Source organism: Micromesistius poutassou (genome assembly GCF_964030765.1).
Source record: "Micromesistius poutassou genome assembly, chromosome: 18".
Classification (NCBI taxonomy): domain Eukaryota; kingdom Metazoa; phylum Chordata; class Actinopteri; order Gadiformes; family Gadidae; genus Micromesistius; species Micromesistius poutassou.
This window is the reverse complement of record NC_140288.1, coordinates 4383450-4398449: the sequence shown is the minus strand read 5'-3', so window position 1 is coordinate 4398449 and position 15000 is coordinate 4383450. Positions and strand designations below refer to the sequence as shown.

At 50.6% G+C, this 15000-nt stretch overlaps 1 protein-coding gene across 1 annotated transcript in view; it reads right to left on the bottom strand.

Moving 5' to 3' along the window:
* The window catches only part of whrna (whirlin a), a gene marked incomplete at both ends in the record, with an annotated part of 119153 nt that overhangs the window by 6449 nt on the left and 97704 nt on the right, over positions 1–15000 (bottom strand). The window contains 5 exons of the mRNA XM_084483261.1: positions 3768–3890; positions 6571–6705; positions 7912–7922; positions 8518–9142; positions 11384–11455. Coding sequence (XP_084339387.1) covers positions 3768–3890; positions 6571–6705; positions 7912–7922; positions 8518–9142; positions 11384–11455 — 966 coding nt within the window. The remainder of the gene's footprint in view (positions 1–3767; positions 3891–6570; positions 6706–7911; positions 7923–8517; positions 9143–11383; positions 11456–15000) is intronic.

The window sequence follows — 15000 nt, the reverse complement described above, 5'->3', positions numbered from 1 at the left end:
AACGCCTGTCATGTGGCCCACAGACGTACACACCGGATGATGTGTGCCTTTGCTCGGAGGACCGCATCACATTAGGATTGACACTCGCTGATGATAAAAGTGTACAACGCAACAACGCCTGCCGACTGACAATAGTATTCTTTTTTTTTTTTCTCTCCGTTATGTCAGTTTATATCCTGTATGGACGACGCACTTTGTCTTTGTGTTTTAAAAAAAAACGGAACTATTATTCATGTTTGTTATGATCGGTTTATTACATTTATTATTTAGTGTATTGAATAAATGTCACCGAATGCTACCGCTATTGTTTGTGAATTTAGGAGCGTCACGGCGTAACGAGCAGAGAGCCGTCCAACCAATCCTGAAACATGGACCGAACCTCTGGGGAACTCGACACGGCGCGTGGCTGACACAACAGAGAGCAGCGAGACGAACGGGAAAAACTGACAAACAGCCAAACAACCGAGCGGGGCTGATGAAGTCGCCGTTGACAGAGATCACCGCCGCCGCCGTGAGCAGGACTTCTGAATTGAAAGTGTCAGTTGGCGACCAGCCCTGTCTGGTAATATCATCGCTCCTCATTAGCGGACCTGAACCAGCGGGACTACGGGGGGGGGGGGGGGGGAAACAGCTTTGTCTGGCTGTGTTCTGATTGGCCCCGGGGTAAATTAACGGCGCAAAAAGCATGCTGTGTGTGTATTGAACATCCCCCCGAATCAAAGCAGCGTTTCAGATCTTTGATTCCCCCCCCGCTGCGAGACCACCTGAAAGGCGCGTGTAACAAGAGTGAGGCGTATAGGGAGATGACGACGGAGCTGGAGAGAGGGAGGGGGGGGTGAGCGGTGTGAGGGGTGTGTGTGTGTGTGTGTTGGGGGGAGGGGGGCGGGGGTGGTAGATTGGAATTTCAGTTTGAGTTTCATTTCCGAGACAACAGTTGCCATGGAAGACGAAGAAACATTTTCAGTTTTTCTCTTCATGAAAAACGATTGCACACCGATCCAGAGATCCGGTGTGAGACCCCCCCCCACCGAGAAACACCTGAACCCTTCTGCGTCCACATCCCCGTCTTTATGTTCTATACCTCCTGCTGTCGCCCCCCACCTCCTCCTCCTCCTCCTCCTCCTCCTCATCCCCCTCCTCCTCCTCATCCCCCTCTTCCTCTTCATCCCCCTCCTCCCCCTCCTCCTCCCTCCTCCTCCTCCTCTTCCCTGTGTCCCACTCTCTCTACTCTCTTCACTCCACTCTTTAGGTTTCAATGCACTGATTTCCTTCTGCCTTTTGTCACGGTCGCGGTTACAATCAGCACCTTTCTCTCCCTTGTAATCAGGGTTTCAGTGGTGCGGCACTGGAGGGGGGGGGGGGGGGGGGGGGGGGGTGGTACTGGTGTGGGAGCGGCGGGGGGGGCGGGGGGGTTTTCTGGTGAGGAGCAGCTAGCCGCGTCAGCAGCCACTCGTTGCTGTGTGATCTCAGAGAATCAAAAAGAGGAAAAAGCTCGACTCCTGCCTCCTTTCATGTGACGCACACACAGCCCCAGACAGCGCTGTGATAAGGGCCGGCTCTGGTCCCTTGCATGTTTGTTCTAGCAAACGAACGGAATACATTTGCATGTTCACTAAAGCAATAGAAACCCATTTGTATTCTGCAGTCTTCTCTCTCCCCCCCCCCCCCCCACCCCACCCAAGTCTGAAGTCTCTCCAATCCACTCTCCCCCCCTTCCTTCCCTAGTATCTTCTGCTGCTATTTCAATGGTTTACAAGGAAAGCCACCTTGCCAAGTATCAAAGAAGCTGTTAAAGCCACAGAAATAAACATCGCAGTCGCAATTATCCACAGTGCCTGTTGCTACAAAGTGATTCTCCCGCACATAAGATGCCACATGTATGTGGTTATAACGGGAAAGTCGGAAGCGGTTGATACAAAATAACTGTTAATAATAGCTGTTTTAGTGATGTTTGGTGGCGGTATTTGTTGTTATTATTAGGCAGGACAACCGTTGAGGGCTGGCGTTCTACGTTCAGAGAGCCCGGCATCTTTTCTTCTGCACAACTGGTGTGCTTGGCTCTGCTGTTCCCTGCTCGACGTCTCTCTCAACACGGCCCTGGTAGGGAATAGCGATAATCCAGTAGAGGCCGTTGTGATCGAGAAGTTCGGTTTGGTACACGCGCATTCAAACTGAAGAGGAGGCGAGGAAGTGTTGTGAAATATCAAGGGAAATATGCTGGGAATCCCATTTCTAGTTCAGCAGATATCAAACACATCGCATTAACAGATCTGGTCACAATAGTACCGTCTATAGTATTATTTTTAAATGAAAATGTCCCACAAGGCCTCTCAATGCATATTGGAGCACTGGTAGCCTCAGTCTCCCTGACGTTAAACATGAGAAATCATCTAACAGAGTAGATCTAGTTGTGATAGACTACTACAGACTCAGTTTGCAGTTTTAATCATGGATTCGTCCAGGCCGATTTCATAATTAATTAGCGCCAAATTTCCCCTTGTGCCACCATTGCATTGAAGGCCCTGCATCTCCGCAGCGCTCTCTTGTCAGCCGAGCCCTGGGTTGGAGAACATTGAAGGTTATGGTAGTCTGTGTAAATCCTCCAGAGAGGAGTTAAAAGGCCGGCCTATCAGCGTGGATTACCGGAGGCCTCAATCTATAAAGGCTTGAAGGAAGTGAACCCCCACCTGCTGCTATCACAGGAAATAACAGAACTAGAACTAAACGGGTAGTGTCCATCATGAACTGAACAGGCAGCAATCCACTGAGAACATTGACCCTTTCTGACAAACAGAGAGGACCCCTCCCGTGTTAGGGGAAAATGAACTGTTTTTATTTGGGGGCAGTTTAGTGGCTGAACCCTCTAGTGTAAGCAACGCACCATGCTGTGACCCATGTTCAATAGCCACCTATTAAGATAGAGACCACAATGGGACCATGGGACCACAATGGAAACAAGCCTATGGACTTTTTTGTGTTGTCTTTCTGACCTCTGACATCTGACATTGACGTCTGTAGGCTTACCTTTGACACCACGTGTTCAATAAAGAATTTCAATCAATTCAATCAACCTGTGCTCCTACACTAAGTGTAATATCCTCTCCCGCCTTCAACCCACTTTCCCCGTCCGTCCTCACTGTGCGTTTCCATCAATGCCCCAAAACCCATCTTAAAAGAGACGTCTATGGAAGACCGCGGCTACAGTGCTGGTGCGTTATCCAGTGTATTACGGATAAATATGTTTTTTTTTACAAAGATTATTTAAAAAAACGTTCACTTTCATTAGTGAGAAGAAGGCGTGAAAGAGTGTTAAGAAATCGATCCAAGTGGAGAAAAAACTGAATAATCTATTCACAGAAGGAAGAGCACGAATCCGGCCAATCAGACATCAAACTAGAACGTGAAATCACGAGCTGTGTTCGAAATCGTTCCCTATCTCGGATATAGTGCACTATATAGGGTGCTCCCCATTTTGTAGTGCTGTTCGAATTCTCAGTGGTTGATTTCATTCACTATATAGTGGACAATAAAATACCTAAAATGTGAGTGAACATACGACGTTCCCTACATGTCACTCCCGTGTACCACAATGCAACGCGGGCGCATTTACTGACGCAAATGACGCTCAGAATGTTCAGCGTAGTGTCCGAATTCTCGTTTGTTCGTCCCCTACTATAGTTCACTAGATCATAAACACTACATAGGGAACAGTGAGTGAGGGAATAGGGAACGATTTCCAACACGGCTACAGTCTCCGACAGCCCCACCTGGATGGTGACGATGCGAGGCATGGGTTGGCGTGTGTTGGCTCCTCCCTCGATGGCGATGCCCAACGTGGTGGCGCTCTTCCCCACCCTCACCAGCTGGGAGGTGGGATCCAGCAGACCGGGCTACGGCAAGCGGGAGAGAACACAGTAGTTAAAGAGACTATGGCCCCGGTCCCATTTCTCTCCCCCTTAACAAGAACACTTTGCCTTGAGTGCCCTTGGCTGCAAAGTCAGCTCCCGAGCTGGCTAGCGTTCAAGGGTTGATCTTAAGTATTGGGACACCCTACCCCTTCGCGGAAATGCGCAAAATCTAGGGTTAGGGCTCACATCTAGGGGAAGGGGGAGAATTGGGACAGGGCCTAACAGTACATCATCTGGTAAGAGCAGCCCGGCGTTCAAACTCCCTGTGATTGGGGAGGATCCATTTGTAGGAATACGCCTTAATGTCTGGACAGGAGACACATCACAACCCGTGTTTTGTTGTTTGTTTCCACGCTGATTGTGTTTCCCCTTCAGGTTCTGACAGGATGATTGTCCCGTTTTTCTGACGCGCCGTCAACACTCTGCTCTCCACCGGCACAGAACTCTCTTTGAAAAATCACCGCAGCGGCAATTTGTTGGGTAAACTTTTAGAGGGCGCACATAAACACAAAACCCCCGGCATCGTGAACAGCTGCAAGTAAAGCCTTTAATACATCAGGCGCTGTCGAGAGAGAGAGAGAGAGAGAGAGATCTCTCTCTCAAGCACCTCCACCCTGCCTCACCTTTGACCACCATTCTGTAAAGTACGGTCCCTACTCCCAAGTCCCTGCTAGTTTCTCCTGCGGCACTGCCTCACTCTGCGTCCGTCGTGAGATGACCGAAGGAACACGGTGCCCCTGGTCTCACGCCGGTAGACGCTGGTTTCTGAGAGAGCGGCAGGCAGGAGATCGAGGAGCGACCGTCCCTCCAGAGCGACGACACCGGCCTGACGAGATAGCGAGCGCGCAGGCGAGACCGCAAACGGTCGCATTTAGTCGGCGTCACGTCACCGTCTGCGGACGGAGACGCCTCGCTCTTTTTGTGTGTTATCGGTGAGAACAGCGGTGGTGCTGCTTGGAGTCTTTTGTGCGTTGCGCCGTGGCGCTGTGAAGGATGGCGTGACAAGGGCAAGCGAGCGGAAGGATGGAGGGATGGCGGAATGGGCGACTGAAATAACGGATGAGGGACAGAAAAAGGGGAACGTTTACATGACAACACGGAGAGAGGAGGGAAAGGAGGTTCAAACGGGGAGCAGGGTTTCTGAGGATAGGAAAACTGTTAGTGATAGAAGGAACAAGAGACGTTGATTATTCACATTCTTACACGTGAGTCATTTCTCTTACACAATCTAGCTCTCTCTCTCTCTCATCTCTCACTCTCTCATGTTCACACAGAGAAAAACAGCCAAAAACAAACCAAATCGTCCCACAGTAAATCCATTCATTACTCATCCACCCACCCACCAAATCCCCTCACCATCCACCTGCCCATTTCTGTCTCAGGGCTCATTCACACTGAATCAGGTGCTGCGGCAATGTCACTTCACGTCACATTGTGAACCTGAACCACTCCTTCGCGGCAGGGTGGTACATCTCTGGAAAGGACACGAGCGTTTGAACTGGTGTGTTTGCCGCGATGCCTGATTTTGTGTGAATCGGCCCTTACCCTCCCTCCATCCACCTGCCGTTCCACCCGTTAACCCATCCCCCACCCCTACCCCCGGCCATCTGCATATCAATCAATAAACCAACACCCACCCATCCATCCAACCAACCCTCCATCCATCGCTGTCATCCACATGGCATCCTCCCATCCATCCATAGCCTGGCTGTTGCCAGACTCAAGCTCAATGGTAGATTGCACGTTGGGTCTGGGGAGGCTGCTGTCATTTTCCTCAGCACAAGAGGCGTGATCAACGGGCGGAGTTAAATCGACTCTGTACGCAATTGGCTGCTTGCCGACGCTTCCCTGTCGTCATGGTGTTAAACCAGCCAATAGCGTGCCAGGCAGAGAAGCCAGCTTGGTGATTGGCTCCCGCAAAAACGCATCGAAACTAGAAAGACATGTATTGCTCTTCTCCAGACTCCTTCTGCAGGGCGAACGCAAACCGCCTTCAGGACGGGCGGGGCTACCCAGTCTAATCCATCCATCCATCCAGCCGTCACCCCCTCATTCTTCCACCTATCCACCCATCCACTCCTCTCTCCGTCACCCCCTCACTCTTCCACCTATCAACCCATCCACTGCTCTCTCCATCACCCCCTCACTCTTCCACCTATCAACCCATCCACTCCTCTCTCCATCACCCCCTCATTCTTCCACCTATCAACCCATCCACTCCTCTCTCCATCACCCCCTCATTCTTCCACCTATCCACCCATCCACTCCTCTCTCCATCACCCCCTCATTCTCCACCCATCCACCCATCCACTCCTCTCTCCATCACCCCCTCACTCTTCCACCTATCAACCCATCCACTCCTCTCTCCATCACCCCCTCATTCTTCCACCTATCAACCCATCCACTCCTCTCTCCATCACCCCCTCATTCTTCCACCTATCCACCCATCCACTCCTCTCTCCATCACCCCCTCACTCTTCCACCTATCAACCCATCCACTCCTCTCTCCATCACCCCCTCATTCTTCCACCTATCAACCCATCCACTCCTCTCTCCATCACCCCCTCATTCTTCCACCTATCAACCCATCCACTCCTCTCTCCATCACCCCCTCATTCTTCCACCTATCAACCCATCCACTGCTCTCTCCTCTCCCACTCACCGGTCTGGGTGTGTGCTCCCCTGCCCCCCCCGGGCCGCCCTGTGGGGGGCGTATGCGCGCGGGGCGGGCGGGGCCGTCCTCCCTAGTGTGACCCTGAGCCTCCGGGAGGTCCACGCCGCTGTCCTCACTCAGGGGCTGACCCCCGTCCGACTGCTGGGCCAGGCTCCCACCTAGAGGGGGTGTGTGTGTGTGTGTGTGTGTATGTGTGTGTGTGTGTGTGTGTGTGTGTGTGTGAGGGGGGTCGTAGGTGTGTGTGTGTGTGTGTGTGTGTGTGTGAGAGGGGGGGGTTGTGTGTGTGTGTATGTGAGGGGGGGGGGGGGGGGGGGTTGTGTGTGTGTGTGTGAGTGGGGGGGGTTGTGTGTGTGTGTGTGTGTGTGTGTGTATGTATGTGTGTGTGTGTGTGTGTGTGTGTGAGGGGGGGGGGGTTGTGTGTGTGTGTGTGTGTGTGTGTGTGTGTGTATGTGTGTGTGTGTGTGTGTGTGTGTGAGGGGGGGGTTGTAGGTGTGTGTGTGTATGTGTGTGTGTGTGTGTGAGGGGGGTTGTAGGTGTGTGTGTGTGTGTGTGTGTGTGTGTGTGTGTGTGTGTGAGGGGGGGGGTGTGTGTGTTAAGGGGGGGGTTGTGTGTGTGTGTGTGTGTGTGTGTGTGAGGGGGGTTGTAGGTGTGTGTGTGTGTGTGTGTGTGTGTGTGGGGGGGGGGGGTTGTAGGTGTGTGTGTGTGTGTGTGTGTGTGTGTGTGTGTGTGTGAGGGAGGGAAGGGGTTTTGGTCAGATGTTTTTAGTTAAATAAAATACACAACGTATTAGTCTTCTGTTGTGGGATGTGTATAAGAATGTTTCATCTTATAATAGGGAAACAAATATCGTTGAACAATGTTATATTCTTCTAACAGTAATTCTGATTCAATCATTGATATCTTTTTTTAATTCAAAGACATTAACTCATTCAAACTACATTTAAGAGTTAGAATTAATAGTCTTTCCAGCGGGTTTCATTAAAATGTTCCAACTTTACATTTGAATGCAGGAGTGAATGAGTCCCTAAGATGAATATACTTCACTAAGCTCTGTTCAATGGTGTGAGTTTTTTGTACAATATGTAGGATAATTGTCAATTAAAAGGAGTTGCCATGGTCGTATTCACTGTTCATTTGCAGAAATATTCAGTGTATTAAGAATAAATTAAAAAATGATGAAGATTATAAAAAAATCTTTCACTTTTATTAGTGAGATGAAGGCATGAAATGGTGTTAATAAATCGATCCAATTGGAGAATAATCTGAATAATCTATTCACAGTACGAATCCGTCCAATCAGACATCAAACTAGAATGTGAAATCACAGACTCCTCTCATCACTGGATAAACACAGCAAAGGCTTCAAGGGAGATTTGACTATGTACACGGCATCTATACTTGGTGAGGCTTGAATATGTGATTTTCACTGAGGCGCCGACAATCAGACACACTGCAAAGTCTACGCACTGTTTAGTCATTCAGCAGTCGCTTTTATACAAAGCAATTTACAGCAGTAGTCACCTCGTGAATGAGCAGGTAGGGGTGTAGCATTGGTAAGGAATGCTTAAGGTTGTTCAACACCAATGTGTGGACACTGGGATTTTTTGAACACAGAACTTTTTGGTTCAAACTCTCTAAGCGCTAGACTACAAGGAGGAAGAATATATTTGAGGGTCACCAAAAATAGAAAGCAGTTTGAAAGCCCACTTGCTTCTATTTCGATTAGATTTCGATGATAGATTATACAGCAGCGGAACAATACGGCCTCAATCCAGCACCGCTCAAACCTCCATCCCGCTACATTCTGCTGCCAGGAACGCACCACATCAAACACAGACTCCACCCCCCGACCCCCATTAACCCTTGAGACCCTGCTACACCGCCCCCCCCCCTGCCAACCTCGACCTCCCCGTGCCCCCTCACAGCCAGACTCACCTCGAGGCTGGGGCAGAGGGCGCACCTCGTTGAGGTCTGGTTCCGTGTTCTGCTGGTGGAGCTCCACCGTCACAAAGTGAGCTTTGGGGGAGGCCTTCACCGCCGCCGCCGCCTTGGTCTTTGGGGTGTGGGGCGGAGGATGAGAGGGTGGAGGAGGTGGAGGCGGCGGTGGATGAGGGGGAGACGGGGCAGGGAGCGGTGGAGGTAGAGGAGGAGGAGGCGGCGGCGGCGACGGCAGCGTGGATGGGGACCTGGGGGAGTGCGCGGCGGCGCCCCTGGTGGGGGACTGGACCCGGGGGAAGGGCCCGATGTGGTGGCGGTGGACCATGGCCAGCTGGGCGGCGATGGGCGGCAGGGAGGGGCCTTTCTTCTGGACGGTGGCGTACTGGTGGGAGGAGTCTCTGCGGTCGGTGCGGTGGGGGGGGCGTGGCGAGGGGGAGGAGGCGGGGCCGTGGTGGTGATTGCGGGAGGCGGGCGCGGTGAAGTAAAGGCCGTCGGATTGGGCGGACTCGGAGGAGGTGCGCTTGTCCACCGCGTCCCGCCGGCTGGGTTTCCGCTGAACCCCGGGGGGGGGAGGGGGCTTAAAGGAGGGGGGGGGCTCGACGCCGGTCGAGTCCACGTCGTCCTGAGGGAGGAAGAGGAGGAGGAAGAGGTGCAGGAGGAGGAGGAGGAGGAAGCCAGCGGCGTTAGTCTCCAGAAAGTACATCAAAACAAAGGAAAACTGCTGTCTCATCCTTCCTGTCAGGCTCACTCGATCACTCCCACTCTCTTATCGGTTTCTCAAAGATTGATAACACATCCACATTTATCCCGCCGAGTTTGACAGGTTGAAGGTCACAGGTTCGACTTCCTCCACGTCTTCCAAGGCGAGGCAGCTGTATAATCACCCAAGAGTGGATGACTGACACTGAGACACGAGGCACACACCAGATGGTGCAAGCAGTGGATTAAAATATATGAAAAAACCGACAAAAATGATTGGAGAGAAAGTAAAAGTGCAAATCAGGGATGGGTGGGTTGATGGGTTGATGAGTGGAGGTGAGGATACATTTGGGTCTGTAAATAACGGTCAGGCCAACTTTGATCCTTTGTATTCAGTATGGACCCTTACGGGTTTATTTATGTGGCCGTCTCCTGTTGCTCTGGAAACCTTTTTTGCAATAGAATCTTTTATTTGATCTTGGATGCAGTTGAGGACACGTCTCTCTTAGCCAGACACATTCAGACTGAATGACCATCTCACTGCCATCCCATAATTCTGTCATTTTACTTTATTTATACAGGTTAGTCTCATGGAGGCCAAACAAATAATAATATTTGTCTTGGATGTTAACGATGTCGGGCTGTGTATGAATGCAAGAGATTTCAATGGTTCAACAGCCATTTATTAAACAACATGTTTGAAATAACCTTCTTTCTAAAGTGTTTCTAAAAAAAACTCCATTGAGATACAGATCAAAACACGACACACAGAATTCTGTGGATTACTTTCCATATCAGTGGGCTATGGCGGTATGAAACGCAACGTTGCATAATATTCTTTGGTAAGTAACACAAGGCCTTTAAACAGTGATCTATGTCTGTGACAGGAGACAATGTCCCGGCCTGTAGCGTGTACACACAGCTATGCCTTCACGAGCTGACTCTGTGTGGGAAAATGCTGACAAACTCCAGCATTGTGGATCATTTGGGTCTCCATCCTCACTGCTGCATCCCCAGTAGCCTGACGGATCCCGTCGTGAGTGTTCTCCTGCAACAGAAAGGTGGAGGATGAGGAGGCTAGCTGTTGATATGGACAATAAAGTGTAACATTTCAGCGAGGACAGCGATAACGTTTAGGATAATAGCCGGCGGGTAGCACCTGAACCTGAGTATATATTATGTCAGCCTCGGTAGCTGTTAAATGGACTAGATCGCGATTCCTTTAGCCTCAATTGAATGCCTTTATCGACGACATGCTGAATGAATGAGTGTCGATTTAGTACTCACCGACAGCGAGACGAGGACGTCGGCGTCACATTGCAGTCTCTTCCAGCTCTTCATCTTAAACGGCAGTTATGGTAAAGAAACGTCCCCACTGATGTTGTTTTGCGGGACGACTGAATTGTCCTCAGCAATCATTTTGATTTATAACACAATTGCATAACCCCCCCCCCGCCCCCCCGCCCCCACCACCACCCCCCCCCCCCCGCCCCCCCTCCAGTCCAAACCCATTTGCATCTCCACCAAACTGAATCCAATGTACTTCTTTGGTCTCATCCGTCTTTGTCTGCCAGGAGCCTGAGCGGTTTAGCGGTTCAGTGTGACAGGAGTCGTCCGTTCTCCCCTGTGATCCGCTGCCTGGCGCAGCCATAGCCGTGGTTTCATGAATTCCAGATTCCAGTGTTCACCGGTCGCCTCAGTACCTCACTATCAGCCGGGGGGGGGGGGGGGTCGGTTCGACGCGACAGCAAGTCGTCGCTTTGAGGTTGTACGATTTCGGTCGATGTACTTTTGATGAAGTTGGTCAAACACTTTTGCTTTTGTATGCAAATGTCAGCTTTGTTTTCCGTGGAGGCGTCTAAGTGTATCGCGTCCTACCTCGACATTTGTTTATGGTAATGTCAAACCTTTACTCCGTCACCAATCCTTCACAATCAACTCTCTGCAGTAAGCGACTCCCTTTTTTTCTCCATCTGTCTCCATCTGACCAACCCTTCACCCTTCAGCATCAACTACACCACCCGTCACCCCACCCTCCCCGGCCACGCTGCCTGCCGGCCTACGCCCACCCTCCACCCCCCCCCCCCACCCAGTACCCCCACCCGACCCGCCACCCTCCCTCCCCCCCCCACCCCCCCCCTTCGTCCCCTCTGTGCAGGCTCACCAACGAGATGTCTGGCAGCAGAGTGTCCGAACTCTCCAGAGTGTCCCTCTCACTCTCCACCACACTGTCGTTCTAGAGAGAGAGAGAGAGAGAGAGAGAGAGAGAGAGAGATACAGAGGGAAAGAGAGAGAGAGACAGATAGATACAGAGGGAATGAGCGAGAGAGTGAGCGAGAGCGAGAGAGCGAAAGGGAGAGATGATTACAGAGGAATGAAAGTGATAAAATGGAAGGGGAAACGCTTGAGCACAGATGAAACTGTTCCTCTTCAAATTAAATGGCTTGTGGTGCCCAGTCCTGTTGATTTAGGTGCTTTTGCAGATTTGTTTAGAGGCGTATAAGTGGGAGTGATACTTATTACTCACCTACTCATAAACATGACCTTTAATAATCAACTAAGCACAAATAAGAAATATTCATCCAACTAAATAGCACAAAGGTTGTGACAAAGCACACAAGAGGAGATGATTACACTAAATATATATACATATATATATATATATACTGAATAAACTGTAGTTTGAAACCAGCTAGTGGAAAGCGAATATTCTATCTATTTTTAAACTTGTTTTTCTGTGGAAACAAATGTCAAACCACATGAGATAGCTGAGCGTCTCGGACTTCGGGAAGGGAAGAAAGAGGTCAATACAATACAATGTTCCACAGCCTGCACAGCCTGAGAGACAGCTTTATGATATTGGGTGGCTGGACCGAAATCCATGAAGGCAGGCAGGCACACACACACACACACACACACACACACACACACACACACACACACACACACACACACACACACACACACACACACACACACACACAGACAGACACAAACACAGACAGACACAAACACAGACACACACACACGGGGGTCGGCTTAGCTCAGGAGGTAGAGCAGGTTGACTTGTAACAGGAAGGTTGCTAGTTCGATCCCCGGCTCCTCCTAGTGTCGACGTGTCCCTGAGCGAGACACTGAACCCTAACTGCTCCTGACGAGCTGGTGGTTGCCCTGCGTGGTTGACTCCGCCGTCGGTGTGTATTAACCGTTGTAAGTCGCTTTGGATAAAAGCGTCTGCTAAATGTAAATGACAAACGCACATGGACTGACTAGCACAGACGTGTACAGAGACACAGATTCATGCAAGCCCTAACCCTATAAGCACAAAAACAGGGAGACACATATGCCAACCAAATGAACAAAATCACACACACACACACACACAGTAACAGTGGCATACACACACATTTTGACACAAAAACAGGCACACACACAGACGCAGATACACACCAGCCAACAAACACACACGCACTCTCTCACTTATTAGTTATTGTGTGTCCAAAAAATCCATCCAAAAAGCTGATTGATGCTACGTTAAAGCAATCAACAAGTATCATCTGAAGCCCCTTAAAGACACAGAGGCCGTAGCTCAGAGGCAGCGATGTCTCTGTGCGAGAGGAGCTGACTGATGCGGGAGGCGGGGAAAACGCCCTTTATTAGTGCGGGCCGCTACACCATAACAAACGGTTCATCAATTCAGCTTAATTACCCCCTTGGTGCCGCGCGGGGAGCACTTAAGACCCTTTTATTTATCACGAGTTCACGACAGACACTTATTCTGCACTGCATGGCCGCCCTGCCAGGCTGGTGTGTGGCTGTGTGTGTATGTGGCTGTGTGTGCGTGCGTGCGTGTGTGCGTGTGGCTGGGCGTGCGTGCGTGTGTGTGTGCGTGCGTGTGTGTATGTGAGTGTGGCTGTGTGTGTGTGTGTTATAAAGCCACAGCCGTCCACATCTGGAAGATCCCGTTCGTCTTGAGTCGCATGCTAAGTGAGCTAATGGACTAGGTAATACCTCACACGGTTCACTCTTCACTTCCTTGTTAAGTACCCTAGCATCCTTGCTACCAGAACATGCTACGAGTACCAGCTAACCACTGAGCAGAACTTGGGCTCCAATGTCCAAAATCGAGCTGCTCATTCACAACAAGGATGTGAATTCAGGTCATCTCCGAACTGAGTAAGTAGTATACCATAGTAAAACAAATAGTAGAAAACAAGCATGTAGCGAGTATGTGCGTCAGGTATATGTCTGTGGTTGTGTGTGTGTGTGTGTGTGTGTGTGTGTGTGTGTATGTTCCTAGTGAAAGCTTAGAGCTTATACGCTCTGCTCACAATATACCTGGCTCTGGGGCACCGTTCACAAATCCACTGGTTCTCGTCCCGTACAAACCCCTGTGCTCTCTAATCTCCCATACACAGGCGTCACGGAGCCCAGACACACGTGCCGCACAGGCCCAAACACGTGTGCACATGCACACAGGCCACACAACGCACAACGTGCACAGGCATAAACACACGGGTCCCACGTGCACATGCACAAACACGTGCAAACAATGCACATGCACATACACGTACAAATATGACACATGAATAAAAACACACATGCACAGGCACAAACACACGCGCAGAGGCACCAACACACATAGACAAACACACATGCACAGGCGCAAATGCACACACACACAAGACGTGTGAGCTGGGCACACACATCTTGTGTGGAATTAAAATCCAAAAAGCACACATTTACAGACCAAATAAACACACACACACACACACACACACACACACACACACACACACAGAGACAACACATGGCCACAGAAAAAAATATATCATGCAAAGTTAGGTAATTCCAGACTAACACACACAATCACCATCTCCCACACACACACACACACACACACACACACACACACACATATATATATAGATATATGTACACACAAACGCACTGAGAGAAACACACACACACACACACACACACACACACACACACACACTCACACACACACACTAGAGTCATGCACACTGCACCACAGGGAGCCCTCATAGAGCGAGGAGCGACGACCCCCCGCTGCCTGCTCACAGCCAGCAGTGACTGTGTGTGTGTGTGTGCGTGTGCGTGTGCGTGTGTGTGTGTGTGTGTGTGTGTGTGTGTGTGCGTGTGCGTGTGCGCGTGCGTGTGCGTGTGTGTGTGTGTGTGTGTGTGTGTGTGTGACTTTGTGCAAATAGCAGCAGAAAGTCAAGAGACATCCTCAGTGATTATACAATCACATCCTCTTAGGAGAGGAAGCAGGAGAGGAACTAGGAGAGGAACCAGGAGAGGAACCAGGAGAGGAACTAGGAGAGGAACCAGGAATGGGACTAGGAGAGGAACCAGGAGAGGAACCAGGAATGGGACTAGGAGAGGAACCAGGAGAGGAACCAGGAGAGGAACTAGGAGAGGAACCAGGAGAGGAACCAGGAGAGGAACCAGGAATGGGACTAGGAGAGGAACCAGGAGAGGAACCAGGAATGGGACTAGGAGAGGAACCAGGAGAGGAACCAGGAATGGGACTAGGAGAGGAACCAGGAGAGGAACCAGGAATGGGACTAGGAGAGGAACCAGGAGAGGAACCAGGAGAGGAACCAGGAGAGGAACCAGGAATGGGACTAGGAGAGGAACCAGGAGAGGAACCAGGAATGGGACTAGGAGAGGAACCAGGAGAGGAACCAGGAATGGGACTAGGAGAGGGACCAGGAGAGGAACCAGGAGAGGAACCAGGAGAGGAACCAGGAAAGG